Source organism: Heliangelus exortis, chromosome 6, assembly GCF_036169615.1.
Source record: "Heliangelus exortis chromosome 6, bHelExo1.hap1, whole genome shotgun sequence".
NCBI lineage: Eukaryota > Metazoa > Chordata > Aves > Apodiformes > Trochilidae > Heliangelus > Heliangelus exortis.
The window spans coordinates 16,079,788-16,095,847 of NC_092427.1; the positions used below are offsets into that span (position 1 = coordinate 16,079,788).

The 16,060-nt window shown below is 41.7% G+C and overlaps 1 protein-coding gene across 12 annotated transcripts in view; it reads right to left on the reverse strand.

The window, feature by feature from the left end:
• Positions 1 to 3,291: 3,291 nt before the first annotated feature.
• The window catches only part of KANSL1L (KAT8 regulatory NSL complex subunit 1 like), a 70,559-nt gene continuing 57,790 nt past the window's right edge, over positions 3,292 to 16,060 (reverse strand). For 8 of the 12 annotated variants that reach the window (XM_071746861.1, XM_071746858.1, XM_071746860.1 and 5 more), the window contains 5 exons: positions 15,420 to 15,544; positions 14,441 to 14,495; positions 7,372 to 7,484; positions 5,705 to 5,885; positions 3,292 to 5,080 (listed from right to left, as the gene is read on the reverse strand). In XM_071746861.1, the coding sequence (XP_071602962.1) occupies positions 4,832 to 5,080; positions 5,705 to 5,885; positions 7,372 to 7,484; positions 14,441 to 14,495; positions 15,420 to 15,544 (723 nt within the window). In that variant the 3' untranslated portion in view covers positions 3,292 to 4,831. The remainder of the gene's footprint in view (positions 5,081 to 5,704; positions 5,886 to 7,371; positions 7,485 to 14,440; positions 14,496 to 15,419; positions 15,545 to 16,060) is intronic. The other 4 variants (XR_011726500.1, XR_011726499.1, XM_071746862.1 and 1 more) reach the window with 2 other exon arrangements.

Below are 16,060 nucleotides of genomic sequence, written 5' to 3' on the forward strand. Positions count from 1 at the left end.
GTCTCCTTTAAGCTGACTGTGAAAAAAAAAGTAGTGGTTTTGGTAGTAATGCAGTTTAAGAGGGCTAAAGAAATCTAATAGATGCCAGAAATGTTCCTATTTTGCTTTTCTGCATGGAATTACTTGACTTAGAGTAAATCAAGACTCAAGTGCAACATCTTTACCAGGTCAAACTGGGAAATATCTTCTCATTTACCTTTCAAGTAGCCAGTTAATAGAGCTGTGTCTGGAATTCCTGGAAGTTATGAGATTTCATAGAAGTATGCTGCTTTAAAAACTCTTATCTTGACCCACAGCCTCCTGGGTTTGTATATATGTCCCAGTAAACAACTAAGATGGACAGCAGTGATCTCAGTGCAGGTAGGCTGACATGTGCTGCATGGAGACAGCTCAGTGTGAGGGATTAATGCTCCTCTTTGTTGCAAAGCCAAATAGTTCTCATGCCTTCAGTTTGCCTGTGCTGATTTCACAGCCTGTGGCCTGTTTGGGCAAGTGAAAGGTGAGAGTTACAACCCACTAAAGGAAGACCTGCACAGGTCGTTTTAGATAGATCCACCTCCCATGGCTCTGATTGGTATCGCTGACTCCTTTAATATTTCATGGCATTCTGCATGGTATTTTAAAGTTGTAATTACAGAAGGGTGCAGTCTGCTGCCCCAGGGAAACAGCTGCAGCCAGTCCCTTTCCACAGGGCTGATGTCAAAGCTGAGCACATCTCACATTCCAACTGCTGAGGCAGTGCTAGAGCTGATGTGCCCCTTCTGCTAAGCCCAGGACCTGCCAGGTGTCCCACAGACTGGGGACACCTCTGCAGGGTGGCTGTGGAAGGAGCCAGCTGGGCTACAGTGTGGGTCACTGCTGCAGTGGGGAGTAGTTCAGACACTCCAGACAAGTGTCTGAAATGGCTCAACTGCTACTTTTTCCTGCATGGTTAATTGTAGTTTAGGTGAACACATGTTCTTACTTCCTGTTTTCACTTGCAACCTCCTTTGAGAACTAGCAAAAGAAAAAAAACCAGGAGTCATCTGGACCTGCTGCACTGAAGACATCTTTACAAAGAGATTTGCCAGAATAAAGCTTGGCTAGGAAAGGTAATAGTCCAGATGTCTGGTAAATGTGATAAAGTTGCTTATTTGTACTCTGGAGAGAACCCTGTACAGCGTGCATAGAGGAACAGGCTCTGGGATCTAAAACACAGGGTAATCAACCACAAAAGGGCCATGGAAGTGTTGGTTTAGGATTTGGAAGTGGGGCTTTTCATGCTGTTGAAAGCAGTAGGACACCAGCTGTAGTATCCTTGCCTCCTACAGTTGACCTTAAGATGGTCTGAAAGAGTATTTAAACTATTTCTGGTGTTTGGTTTATTTTTTCTAATTTGGGGTAGATGTGTGTCCCACAGTCATGTTAGCTAACTGACAGTACTATGATTTGTTCTGAGCATACATAGGGTATGGGTTTTTTGACAGGTTGTAGTCATTTTGTCAGTGTGTTAAATCTGGTAGCTTGTACTTCCATTGCCTTGCAGGTTAGGAGGGTCGTGGGAGAGAAATTTTACAGTAAAATTACTCAACTGTTTGTTTCCATCTAAATCCCACCAAGGTGGGTTTCTGCAGCTGGCTACTAGTGCAGCAGCTTTTTACACATCTAAGGTTTAAGCTGTTAGTGACTACAGAGCATCCATGGAAGTAACAGTAATGATATTTGATCTTTTAATACTTAAGACTCTCCCAGTTTCTTGCCTGTATGTGCAAACAGAAGTTATTTTTTTAGGTTCTGTTGAGGTGTGACCTCCTGCAGTCAGTAACATAACCTCATGGCAGAAGCCCCAGGACTTGAACCCAACACTGAGAGGAAAACCAGAAGAGCTGCTTACATGGTGTCCATGGGGCCAAACAAACCCCAAGACCCTTCAATGTTGCAATACTCTGATAAAGCAAAGTTTCAGCAGTACAGGAGAACCTGGTCTGGTGATACTGAGTCACATTGTCCAGAGTGGTTCAGGGTGATCTGACAGAGCAAAGGCTCTGCCTGCACTGGAAAACAGGATAAAAGAAACGGATGTAGGCGAGTAAGGCTGGGCTGGGACACAGGCTCCACAGTGCACAGCCCTGAGCAAGATAAACAACTGTGGCAGACACACCTGGAGCTTAATTTTAATGAAGCGTAGAAGTTTGTATATGTACTTACATGCCATTAAGGTCCTGGATGCAGAGATAAAGTGTTAAACCCTGACAGCACCAGGAAGCAAAGCATATGTGGCCTTAAAAATAAAATGTCTTCACTGGAAATAGTAAACGAAGTGCAAAGGAAATGACTTGCTTTGTGAAGCTGCAACACCCCAGTTTCACGGGGCAGGAGGGCTGCTGCATTTTCAGTTGGTATTTCAGAATCAGCCTTTATAATACCTTTATAATGTTAGAAGCAGTGCTGACAGCTGCTTTCATAGCTAAGCAGCCAAAAGACAGTTTTGGAGCCCATCCCTTCCCCACCTCGCTCCCCCCCTTTACTTAGAACTTTAAAAGGAAAGCAAAACAAGCTGGGGTTTCTTGCACAGTTTATGGCTTCGAGCATGATCCTGGCTCTGAGTTCTCGGCCTGCTCTGACCACCAGCATCTGCCTCACACCACCAACATTAATGGAAAACTGAACTGTCTGGAGATGGGAGTCCAGCTCTGCAGAGAGAAGGGCTGCAGGCAATAAACCGGAGTACTGGTGCTGATCCCAGCTGCATGCAGCACAGGGAAAGGAGATGAAAGGAGGGGACTGGTCCCTTCCCATCCCCCATCTAGGAAAAAAAACCTCCTTGCTTCTCCCCACAAAATGCTAGGTTGTGTGTCCATTTCCTCATGTGCCGCTTTCAGGGCACATCAGGAGCTCACTGGATGATTTATTTGGTCTATCCCATCCCTTCAATTGCAGAACCTCTTCATGCTGCCCCAGGAATGAGGCAGTGCAGGAAAACTTGAGCTTAGAACAGAGCTGGTCAGGTCACATTTAATGAATGGGTCTGGAAAACACCTGCAAAGCATTTGAGAGACTGATCTTTCAGAACCCCCCTCCCAGCAGCAAATGAACACGCAGAACAAGAGAGATGGACAAATCCACCTCTCTGCAGGGGACCTTAGCCTCACAGCTCCAGTGCAGCTTCAGATGACAGAAAAGCTTAGTGCTGCTGCCACTTCAGTGTGTTTGCAAAGCCATTCTTGGGCCAAGCAGGTCTCTGTGCCAAGAGGAAGCATTACTGCTCTATCTTCACTTCTAAGAGGCCATCAAATTCACACTATATACAACTTATATAGAAATAACTTTTAATTAAAAAAACAACCTTGCAACAAAGATTATTGTATCAGACACTGAGGCAAGATTCAAGTTTAAGACAAACCAGTGTTAAAAAAGTGTTTAAAAAATAATCAGAATGTGCAATAAACTACAATGTAACAATAGGTTGTAGTGTTGAAGCTTTACTGTTTTCAGATGCCCAGTGTGTATTTCCTGTCATTTTGACCAAAAAAAAAAAAAAAAATTGACACTAAAAATGGGTCATCTGTCCAGTGCCATTCCAGATATTACACATGAAAAAAAAAATTTGCACAAAACCAGAGACTCCTATTAAATTGCCTTCAACTGTCCTACACAGAAAAACTTCCTGTCGATGGATTATACCTACATTCAATGTTTAATCTTTGTTAATACCTTTTGAGATTGCAGATAGATACATTCCAAGCTATGCTATTTAGATGCAAGTTTAAACAACTTGCATTTTTTCCCTCTCACTGCCAACGTACTGGGAAATTAAAAAACTATCTGGAATCAAAATGGAAAGCTTTGGGGCTTTTTTCTTTATTTTTCTTCTAGAGATCAATCATCTTTTCCTTTTCAGCTAGTCACCAAATGTTGGCATACTCACGAGACTCTTACAAGGCACTGTACAGATATTGGAACAAGACTTTGTCTTTAACATATTAAAGCAAAATATTATGAGCCTCATTAGCTACTGAAGGACTAAGGAAGTAAGATGATCCAAAACACAATATTCAAAGAGCTGCATCACTGATTCAACTCAACTCCTCTTTCCTTCTGTTCCTCCATACCCACAGGACTGAAGCAGAAACCCTACTTTCTGAGTAGCAGATACATTTAACTATTGAAATGCAGTGGTCTAGTTCTATCTTATTGCTTGAGGACATCTATATGAAACATGCCCTGGCACTACGGAGAGCTGAGTACAGATTTTAAGCGAGATGCAAGGCTTCCAGAATGCCTGCTTTGAAACTCCTGCTGCTCACCTACCCTTATCCTAGGCACGGGTTGCACACATGCATTTACAGAGGCAGATTTTTGCCCCCCAGTCATGCCACACAGGAAAATAATTGGAGGCTATCGCTTCTCCCCACTGTTTTTTCCAAGTAGTTTTTCTGTGTTCAGTTGAAGTTGTTGGTTAAGGTAGACAGCATATCCTGCTGCACCAGAATCCACAAGAACCAGAAATGCATTTGAAAACAAACAGAACAGAAAAGGATGATTATTAACAAATGTGGCAATATGACAACAGAAAGTGAATGGTGCCAGCAATTTATGTGCGCCCACTCCCAACACTGGGAATATTAGACTTCCAGCTTGAAATAATTACTTTCTCTTGGGGTTCAGGAAGAAGAAAGTGCTGTCTTTGGGATTTATCCTGCCTGTTACAAAGCAAGAAAGAAAATATATTATATGCAGCTAACATACAGGTTTTGAATTGTGCTGTCATATGCTGTGTCAACAAGAGAGATTTTACCTTACACTTTTCTCCACCTTAATTGGCTTTCTTAATGAACCACATTATTCCCTGTCACCTTTGTTTTCTTGTGTTGTTGATTCCCAGGCAAAGGTTTTTGCAGTCTTCTGACTCTTCAGTAGAGTGCTTCCTCAGTGGATGGCCATTGTCTGGCAAACTAATGGGTGTGCATGAAGTAAAGAGAGAGTTGCTGGGGAAAGCTGCACTTGACATTTCAGTCTGGTCTGTTATTTGATCTTGGCACAGTAAAGCTTCTACCTCTTCATCTTCTAGTGGAAAAACTCGACGTTCCCACAGCCCAGACTGAAAGGAATCAGAAGGGTAGGGAGTGAGGGTGGAAGAAAAGAGGAGGAAAAGAGATTTCAGTTGAGTCTGAACTGATTAGCTATGTGCAGAATGATCTGCTATCAAATAACAAATGAGTGTCTTTCTTTACAATGTTTGCAGGGCTCTTCAGATAAAGAACAGGACACTGCCAGGCACTAGCTGTCAACATAAGATAGCTTCATATGGTTTTGAACTAATAACAGAGCTTTAACACACACTTTTGCTTTAACAGAGTACAGGAAGGGGGAAGTACTTTTCCACAGTGCCTGACCATCAGGACACTTAGCCTTGTAACCATCAGGCCTGTCTACAACCCTGGCCAATATCCCTGAAAAAAGATCCAGCTTCTCTGAACCCAGGCTTTTCATGCTCACCTCAAAAACATATGTGAGCAATGAAATGTTTACCTGTTGACAAATCTTTGGCTTAATTCAGAAAGCACAGCAATTTAGTTCTAAACAGAAGCATCTCAGCAGCAGCCTGAGATTCTGACCAATGAGAGAGCAGGATTTGTTTAGGTTCTTTCTTTTAGGTTAGAGACAGTGGTAACTGAAGACCGGACCAGACCTGACCAGACCTGAAGCAACTGGAAGCACCCACCTTCATTTCCTGGCTCTCACTGCAGAGTTGTGCAATCCCTGAACAAACAGAGCTGTGGGCTTCTGAAGTCAAGTCAGGAACGGGTTCAGCAGCACAGTGCAGTGAGGCACAGGAGGTGCTGTGGTGGTCTTTCTGCACCGAGTCTTGGCTGTGTCGTCCATCAGCATTTTTGCTGTAAGATCTAGTGCAGGATAAGAGACCAGAGTCTTAAAAGCTACTCCCTGCTCTTTCATATCACCAAGAACAGTTCAGGTTTTCTTTTCAAAGTGTCCGGCTTCTCCATACATGCTGCCTACATTCTAATTATTTACATTCAAAAAGCAGATGAAAACACACATGGTTCTTGACAACCTCATTGTCACAAGCCAAACCAAAGAGTGCTATGTGGAGGAACTAACAAGCTCTGGCTGGACCTACTCCTGTGCCTTGCTCCACACACTCACCAGAACTGTAATTCTGGACAAGAGAAGTCAGTGATCCGTGGGCTGTTCCCACTGGGAGAACATGGCATCATTCACAGGAGCCTGCAAAGCCCAAATGGCACTGTCAGAGGTGCCAACGTAACTCAAGAAGAAACAGCAGGTCCTTGGGCTCCCATTTCCCATCTCTGCTCTGGACTCAGCTCCAAAGCAGTCAAAAGCAGTCAAAGTAATTTAGTAAGATTAGAAATATTGACCTCAACTTTCATGCAAATTTGAAATAGGTATAAAATACTGGCATGCATCTTAAATGCCAGGTGGAAGTCTGACCATGTTCATGTCAATGGCAGTTTCACTTCTGAATTTAAATAGCACTCCTGTTTGAAGAGAGATTTCATCAAGGACTTAATAAAATTTCAGAATTAAGGGTACAAATATACCTTATGTATTTCACTACACTTTCTAATTTTTTAAAATGTTCAAAATTGTTTAAAATAGAATTCCTTCATATGGGTTAGTTCTAATTTTATCTTACATTAAAAAAAGCTATCTTTGCATATTTTTTCATAGTGTCATGGCTCACTTTCAGCCAAGAGTAGACACAAGCATATGATAAATAGCAGAAAAAGTTATCCCAGCATTTATAAGATATTTTTTGTCCTGTCAGATTCTGAAGCAATTTATGGGAATCATTTTTCCTGAGCCAAATTGCAGCTACAGATCTTTGATACTTGCTTGTATATGCAGTACTTTTTGCAAGACTTCTAGGGATTATATTTAATTCTGATGAGTTTTACACCAGACTGCGAGCCTGTGAGAATTAAACTTTTTCACACAGTGAAATGTGTGAAAGCATAAGGTCCCTAGCACAGCCAAGGACCTTTCAGTGATGAATCTCTGAATGCAGTGGACTTTCATCTAGGGTGTGAGGAAGAGCTCATGTTACACTTGGTGGCTAATGTCATAACAACTGGGGGTGGCACCAACTGCTTTCAGTACCAAGGTTTTTGTTGACTAATACCAGGTCACTAACATGCCCAATTTTTCTAAGTATCCTTGCTTCAGAACTGCTTTCCCTTTCCAGCTGCAAAACCAAACGCACTTGATGCTGTCCCTAAAGAGCTAATTAACAAACAGGGCTCTCCTTTTCAAACTTCTCTGTGACAGCATTTCTAAAACTGCTGCACCAACAACCAACACCAGCAGTTCAACAGAAATGAATGCTCTAATCAAGGTCAGTACACCTGCCTGCTGTTCCTCCTGGGCCAGCGGCTCTGCTCCCACAGTGACCACCTTGCTCTCTCTCTTTCTTCATACTTCCTGTGACGTAAGGAAAAAACTTCATCCGACAGATCTTCCACCTGCAGGGAAATACAGGGATGAACATCACTAGATGTGTGTATATTGTATATAATTGTATATATATTGTATATTGTATATAATCCTGCAAAGGTCTGTGCACCAAAGAAGAGGAGGCACCATAATGCATGCTGGCAGTATAAAGGCACATCAAAACACGTGCGTTCAGCTCACAGTCTCACCAGAACACCAGTGTAGAGGATGCTGTCACTTTCACTTTACTCCTTTACATGTCTGCAGTTATCTGCAGTTACAGAAACAGAAATTATACCTCCCCCCCCATGCAGCTAAGATTTTTTCTGTGGTGAGAGGCAGAAAGAGGGTAAGTATTCGTTTTCAAATCAAGGTATTATTAAAAGCACATAATAAAGACAAGCAACAATTCCAGGAGTTTTCAAAGACTGCTCTATAAGGAGGTTGGGAGGCAGCAGGATTTGTTAGGTGTGCTTAAAGCACAAAGCAATCTAGGACTTCCATAGCTTCATATTGAGAGGAACTCAGCAAACCTGAGGTGCTGCATTCCTGCTACGAAACCAAGCAGAAAATGGCTTCTGTTTTAAAGAGACTATTACTTAACCAATTATTTGCACAAGCCTGGTACAGCTTAAAATGGCCCCACCATGAGTACTTTAACTGCTCCTAGGCAGAGAGCATTCAGCCTTTTAGGTAAAACTCTTCAGATGGAGCTATCACATCCGACCTTTGCTTTGAAAGGATCTTCGTTTTTCTCTTGGCTGCACACCAGAAGTTTGCTCCTTGGAGACAGCCAGGCGAGGAACATTTTGCTGCCTTTCCCCCTCACTGCCCAGATGGTGGGTTGAGCTCTTGGCTTGACCCCTCCATCACAGCTCAGAGTTATTTCAAAGTGCTCCAGACCATTCAACCTCTTCAAAGTTCACCTAAAACGCTAAGGTTGCTGAAAGAATACAAGTGCTGCAGCCTTGGATTTTATGCCAGCTACTCCCAACTCAAAGGCAGAGAAATTCTATTACAGAACAATTCCTGGTCATAGAAGCTGTGAAGCTGCACTGCCAGATCAGTCCTGAATAAGAATTATACCAGTACCCAGGTGGTCATGTAAATACAACAATTTTTTTTTTTCTCTAAAGCAAAATCCTCAGTGATGTTATACAAGTAACACCATTTATCTTCCTATTGAGTCTGATAAAATATAAAACCAAAGGCAGAGTCCTCACTGCAGTGCCATACAACAGGTTACATGGCCATCTGGAAGTTCTCTATGATCCACAACCAAACACCCTGAAGTTTTCTGCAGAAGCCACTCACTCCTTGTAGCAAGTCTTGCAGCACAGAGGTAGTTTGAGGCCATGATGAATGCAAAGTATTACAAGGCATTACACTGTAGTAGGAGCATGCTGGTGATTTCCAACCTCTGTAGCTGGTCAGGTAGTACAGCCCCACACTGAAATTTAATTGGGCCAAAGGATCAGCTGCTGTGTGGTGTGGTTGACACACTAGAGGGAAGGGAGGTGATTCAGAAGAACCTTGGCAGGCTTGAGAGCCAACCTCATGAAGTTCAATAAGGCCAAGCACAAGGTCCTGCAACTTTGTTGGGGCAATTCCAAGCACAATTACAGGTTGGGCAGAGAAAGGACTCAGAACAGCCCTGAGGAAAAAGACTTGGGCGTGCTGGTTGATAAGAAGCTCAACATGAGCTGGCAATGTGCACCTGTAGCCCAGAAAGCCAACAGTGTCCTGGGCTGCACCAGAAGAAGCACGGCCAGCAGGGAGGTGCAAGGGAGGTGATTCTGCTCCTCTACTGTGATCTTATGAGACCCCCACCTGCAGTACTGTGTTCAGTTCCAGAGCCCCCAATATAAGAAGGACATGGAGGTCTTAGAGTGAGTCCAGAGGAGGCAACAAAGATTATCAGAGGGCTGGAACATCTCTGCTATTAAGACAGGCTGAGTGAGTTTTGGTTGTTCAGCCTGGAGAAGAGAAGGCTCTGGGGAGACCTTACAGTGGCCTTCCAGTACCTGAAGGGGCTACTGGAAAGCTGGGGAGGGAATTTTTGTAAAAATAAGACAAGAGGTAATGGCTTTAAACTGGAAGAGGGGAGATTTAGGTTAGACATTAGGAAGAAATTCTTCACTATGAGGGTGATGAGACACTGGCATAGGTTGCCCAGGGAAGATGTGGAAACATTCCATCCAGGTTGGCTGGGGCTTGGAGCAACCTGATCTAGGGGGAGGTGTCCCTGCCCATGGCAGGGAAATTGGAACTAGATGATCTTTCAGGTTCCTCCAACTCAAACCATTCTATGATCCCAAAGACTTACTTCAGTGTGATCTGAAGTGGTCACAGGACCTGCTTGCTAAAGCTGTAGCTACCCACCCAGCTGTAGCTCCTCAGCCCAGCACTGCACAGGAACCTTCAGGAAAACAGCCCTACTTTGCTCGCCCATCTCATGACTGCTTTTTGAAGACTCCTCGTTGTGTTTATTTATTTATGTTCAGTGCAAGCCACTTCCTTAGCTGCTGGTTTCCTTTCATGCCAGCCAACTTCATGTGTTTTCTTCTCTCTCTGGATTTCACCAGCTGTATCCCTCGGATGGCATTGGTACAGTGCTGCATCTCAGTTCAGATTCTGGCTTTCCAAGGTCAATGATGTATAACGTGAAAGTGAGAATTTTATGAACTACAAAAGTGTTACTCCCTCAGGGAAAATTCAGGATTTTTCTGTGTGCTCAGATTTCCTTTGAAGTGGAAACAAAAGATAATTTTGAAAGAAAAACTTAGACCTTGAAAATACTTTTCTTAGCAAATTGCCAAAACTTTTCATGCTGGGAAGAAACTTCATTTTTAACAAGCTTCCTTTCAAAAATAAAAGTCCACATTCCTCTCAAAGCAAAGAGTTTTGAAAAATACAGAAAAAAGCCCTACTGTTCCTTTTCCATAGCTGATGACAACAGATTTAAATACTTATTTAAAATTGGTTTTACCCTGTTCCATTGAAGATTAACAAGTAATACACTTTCTTATTTAAAAATTATTCTGTGATCTATGGATAAAATCACATTATATCAAAGTAATAGGTCTCTGCTTGGGTCCGTACAGCTTCTTCCCCCTTCAGCTTGTGCAACACTTTATATAGATTTCCTTCACCAACATTAGGTTAATTTAAAGTTGCTGTAACTGGAGAAATTTGATATAAGTCAGGTTAATTTGAAAAAGGGCAAAACAACTGTCATTACTCAGTGGATGATCTGGCAGTGATGCTGAGAAAACACTTTTAGGAAGGTCTGTTTGTGAGGCATGTCTTAATGATTTCAGTCTAAGAAAAAGATCTGGATCTTCCCCCCATGACATCTGGTAAAGCTACAAGACACAAGACACTGTGCATGAATGTTGAGTAGCACCAGGAATATTTCCGAAAGGTTCTCAAAACAACAAAGTCTGTGTTTCAGTCTTTGGTTTCATGGGAAACATTGAGTCATATGCCATGAAAACACTTATGCAAAACTAATTATTCCAAAGTATTTGTCATTACTAAAACAACTATAAAATAAACTTGAGCACTACTTTATAACCATGCCTTGCCAGACACCTTAACCTGGACAAAACAAATTAAAACCAAAATAAAACTGGAAAACCCACACCACACCCTCCCATGCCTTAAAGCAATAACAGACTGCAACTTCATACATGCAAACCAGGAAATTCAAATGCTTTTTTACCAAAGAATAGGTATTTTTAGAGCAAGCAATAGAGCTGACACAGATAGCAGATTAACTTTTGCACTGCACGACTGTTGTATTTGTCCTTGTAAGTCAAAACTTTCCATAAACGAAAACTGTGCACCCAAAAAGGCAACTTTTTTGTAATCGAAGAAAGAATCACAGAATCACAGAATCATCTGGGTTGGAAAGGGCCTCTGAGATCATCAAGTCCAACCCTTGACCCACTCCCACTGTGGTTCCCAGACCATGGCACTAAGTGCCACATCCAGTCTCTTCTTAAAAACCTCCAGGGATGGAGAATCCACCACCTCCCTGGGCAGCCCATTCCAATGCCTGATCAGACTCTCTGGAAAGAATTTCTTCCTAATATCCAACCTAACCCTCCCCTGGCAGAGCTCAAGCCCATACTCTCTTGTCTTGATGAGAGTTGCCTGGGAAAAGAGCCCAACCCCCACCTGGCTCCAGCCTCCTTTCAGGGAGTTGTAGAGAGTGATGAGGTCTCCCCTGAGCCTCCTCTTCTTCAGGCTGAACACCCCCAGCTCCCAAAGGCACCATGAATGGGCCTGATTTTAAGAAAGTGCTGAGTTCCTGTCCTTGAGTTCCTGCAGAACAGGACAAACTGAGGACCCCATGGGTTTTTTTGTAACTTGTGGAAATGTTGGGTGCAAGTCTATTGCATGAATACAGGTTCATAGAATACTAGATTTTGGAAGAGACCTCAAGGACCATCTGGTCCAGCCTTTCTAGGTAGGAACACAGTTTAGATGAGATGGTCCTGCATCTTGTCGAGCTGAGTCTTAAAACTGCCATGCTGGGGACTGAAAGCCTTTAAATAAAGAAGAGAGAGAAGGAAAAAAATAAATGGAAAAAACCCGAACAAAATCAAGTGTAAGAAATCCCTAACTGCTCACTGACAATTCCAGAAGTTTTAGATTTAGCCATGCAGAAGACAGGCAGAAAAAAACTATTATGCAGTCCCACCACAGGCTGCTATGCAGTGGAAAGCAAAGAAAATGCTTACTTTATATAAAAGAAGAAAGGACATTTTGCCCTCTCTTGTCCTTCACGAATGATCTACTGAAGCCTGCCTTGATTTCAGTACAAGGAACAATTTTAAGAGCATCAGAGTGTGAGTGTAGAAAATGTGAAAAGGTAATGCTGTTTTCTCACATCTTTTTTCAAGCTTGTTCAGTAACAAATCTAACCTAGCCTAAAACCTGAAGCAAGGAAGTGGAAAAATTATGATCAACCACCTTTTCTCAGCACTCTGAATAACTCTGAAAAACATCCAAACCAATTAACATGATCCCAACTGACGGGGTAAAATTGGCAAAACAATGATTTGGACAAACAAGATCTTCAGCACTTTTCTCTTGTCTGACATCTCTCCTTTCTCATTCTACCCAGCAGCTGACAGACAATACAGAAGCAGTAAACCACAGCAGGAGGCAAAGCTGCTTTATTGTTAACTCAAGTTATTTCCTGGCCAAAGGATGAATAATACAGGATCAACTAGTCATGCCAAATAAAAATGTACTGGGATGGCTACTAAACGAGCAGTAATCCCATGAGCTTCACAGAGAGACACCTTGAAGTCCCTTCAGCTAAATATGCCAGAAGTACATAAGACAAATCATCTGTATTGGATCTGAAATTAAAACAAGAAAACCACTGAGTCCTCCACACAAGTCCCTTGAAGCCCTGAAGGCAAATCTTTGTTGAAAACCCTTCCTCCCCACCCCCCCAGATCCCAGGATGAAGAGACTAAAGAACAGTAGATTCTCAAGGGACAATGTGCCCTTGCTTCCTTATTAGTATTTCTCCAAATGGTTTAATTAAATATCCTTGCAGGAGGTTCTGTGTGTGCAATTCAACCTTCTCACTGCAAAAGAAGATGAAGCATGCTTCCTGCTAGCAGAGACTGTACCAAGCCAAAAAGGGGTGGTGGAGATGGCATAAATCTGACCAGCAGATCTCATAGGAATTTCTCAAGACAGGAAGTTTTTCTCTTTTCTGTCCCAAAAGTACAGTGCCAAATGAGTGCAACTACACCAGGCAGGGATTTGATATCATGATGTTCTCCCACAGGAAAGGTTCATTTCCTTGAAACAGGCAGCTAAAGACCTACTAAATCTCCAAGGAAGTCAGTGCCTTTGTAAAGAGTGTATTTTTACCCCAAGGGAGTAGAATTTAATTTGTTTACTGTGTTTAGCATAACCTTCTATACTGTTACCCGAATGCAACCTTTTTCCACTACTATGTAGGCACCTAAACCCTGGTTGTAAAGATTGGCTGAAAAAGGGGCTCAAGAACAGATATTGTGGCTGAAGGTACCAGTCCAAGTCCTACAGTCACAACAGTTGATAGTGGCCTATAGCAAAGACTGGAGGGAGATGACAGATGCCCAAAGGACAGCAAGACTGACAGGTTTCTGGAAAAGGAGCCACAAAAAGATGGGAAGGACAGAAAACCAGTTGAGATACCATGTTCACACTGGGGTTAGGAAATACCTCAAACCCCTGGTTAGGGGATAAAGGGAGCCCCAGCTGCAAAGTTGACAGACATTCCCTGGGAGAAAAAGGGGGAAAAAGTAGATTCTTAGGTCTGGAAAAGGTAGGTTCTCATATTTGGTGGAAGCAAGAGTAGCACATAATGTGCAAACTTAGCTCAACAGGCAAGAAAGAAATGCTGAAGGCTACATTGTTCCTGACAAAGCAAATGAAGAAAAGTTTGCTCCCAAGAGGAGGGTTACATGAAAATGAACACTGAGAAAACTGAGGAAATCTGCTGGGCCCACAGGCAAAATTCTAAATGGCCTCCTGAAGAGCAACAGGCCACGGGGACTGGCCAGCAAAGAGGATGGGAGAAGGACAAATGCTGCAGCAGAGGTAGCTCTGGAGAGTGGCACTGGGATGCCCAGCACCACAACGCTCAGGAGCAGGGGAGGTGGGGACCTGACCAAGAGGACTCTGTGGGAGTGATGACTGTGCCCACAGCAAGGGACAGAAGAGCAAAGTAAACAAGTGAACAACAACTATTCATGGAGATACTCATGTTTCTGACATCCACCATACAGTCAAGTAGGTTAGGATAAGACATTTTTCACAATCTGGTACTTAATACTCTATTTTTGAAATTCAAAACTTACCAGGACTTGCATGAAGTCTTGTTGACTTTGGAAAATATAATATAGAATTGGGCTAATCAGTATATATCTAGTTTTATTAAAACTAGTAGTATAATTAAAATACAGCTTACCTCTTCTTCATCTGTATGAGAGCTTTGTAAAGGTTGAAGTTCAACAACTCTCCAGCTAGAAACAAAACAAAGAAAGTCAAATTAATTTACCTAGATGCTGTTTCATTGTTCCAGCAATAAAGAGGACTCTTCTGTTTCTACACAACTAACACTTTCTTCAAAACTGCTTATATTCACTGCTTGCTTCAAAATTTCTTTCAAATGAAATAATGTCAAATTTAAGGTGCTGATAACACAGAACCAAATATCTAACCTTCCCTTTTCTCAGTGCAGTATTTAAACTATCCAATAGTCTTAACAATGGTTTTAGCTTTAAAGGCAATATAAAACCAAATACAAATTAATTTAAAAAATGGAACAGTTGCATTTAGTCATTCCAGGCAAATTGCTAATATGTCACTGAATTACAGCACAGGAAATCAATTGTTTCCTGATTTAAATGTTTTAAAGATGTACCTTTTCTAAAAGAAAAGGTAAAAGAAAGAAAAGAGATGTCTCTAGAATCATGGATTATAGGTTTAAACTCTATCAGAATGGATACATTTAAAAAATATATGTTGAACCCATTTCTATGTACTTAATTGAAAATAGTTACCTATTTTTGCATGAAACATATAAACATGCAAAATACAAAAGACACAGCAACTTCTAAGTAATTATACAGAGCATGTCAGCTTCATGGCATATTTAAGGCCAAAAATATTACTACACTTAAAATTACATAAATCCACTTCTATTTTTAGTCAGTCCATGCATCTGCCAGCTGCCTGTCTGTATCAGACCATTTCCCCTGTGCTATTAGCTGTTCAGTCTTCCCACCACTCCAGACACACAATGGAAGTGCACAGAAAAAAATTAGACTGCAGGAAAATATCATCTTAATATCATAAAATTATCTAATTACATGTTAACAATATTCTTAGCTATTTTCACGTTCATTTTGGTATCTTCTTTGCAACTAAGTATGCCTTGAACAAACCTTGGGGTAAGTATTTCTTTGTACTGTAATTTCTCCAGCTTCGATGGTGCCACCAGTGACATTGGAATAACGATGTTGTCTATATCATAGGAGCTCTCGCTTCTTAACCTCCTTCTGGAGTTCTGCTGTATAATATAATAAGTACAAGATGAAATTCATAGATTGAAATCACAGGACCTACATGTTAGCTGAGAAACATTAGAACTGCATGAGCAGAAAATCTGTAACTTGAAAACATTTTCTAGTGGTGTAATGACTTCTGACTACCTGCCCTGATGGAATCTCAACGAATCTTAGAACTGTCTCATCTCTGGGCTTTACTTCTTGCTAGCATAACTTTTACTGAAATCCATGAGAGGTTCCTTTCCATGATTTCAGTTATAGTTAATTCTGCATGCTTATGAGAATTTTGAAGTTAATGCTGCCTTCTTCATCATGTTCAGTCTATGGAGATGACCACCTATAAACTACATTCTAACCCGCAATCCAAGAGGTTCTTTAGTGAGTTACAATTAAGAATTCCAAGAGAATGAATCTACATTTGGCAGGGAAGAATGGCCTACATGGATAGAGTAAATTCTGAAATACATGCAAAACACATAAACTGAGTTTCTTTGCCATGATCATAGAAGGATTCCTGG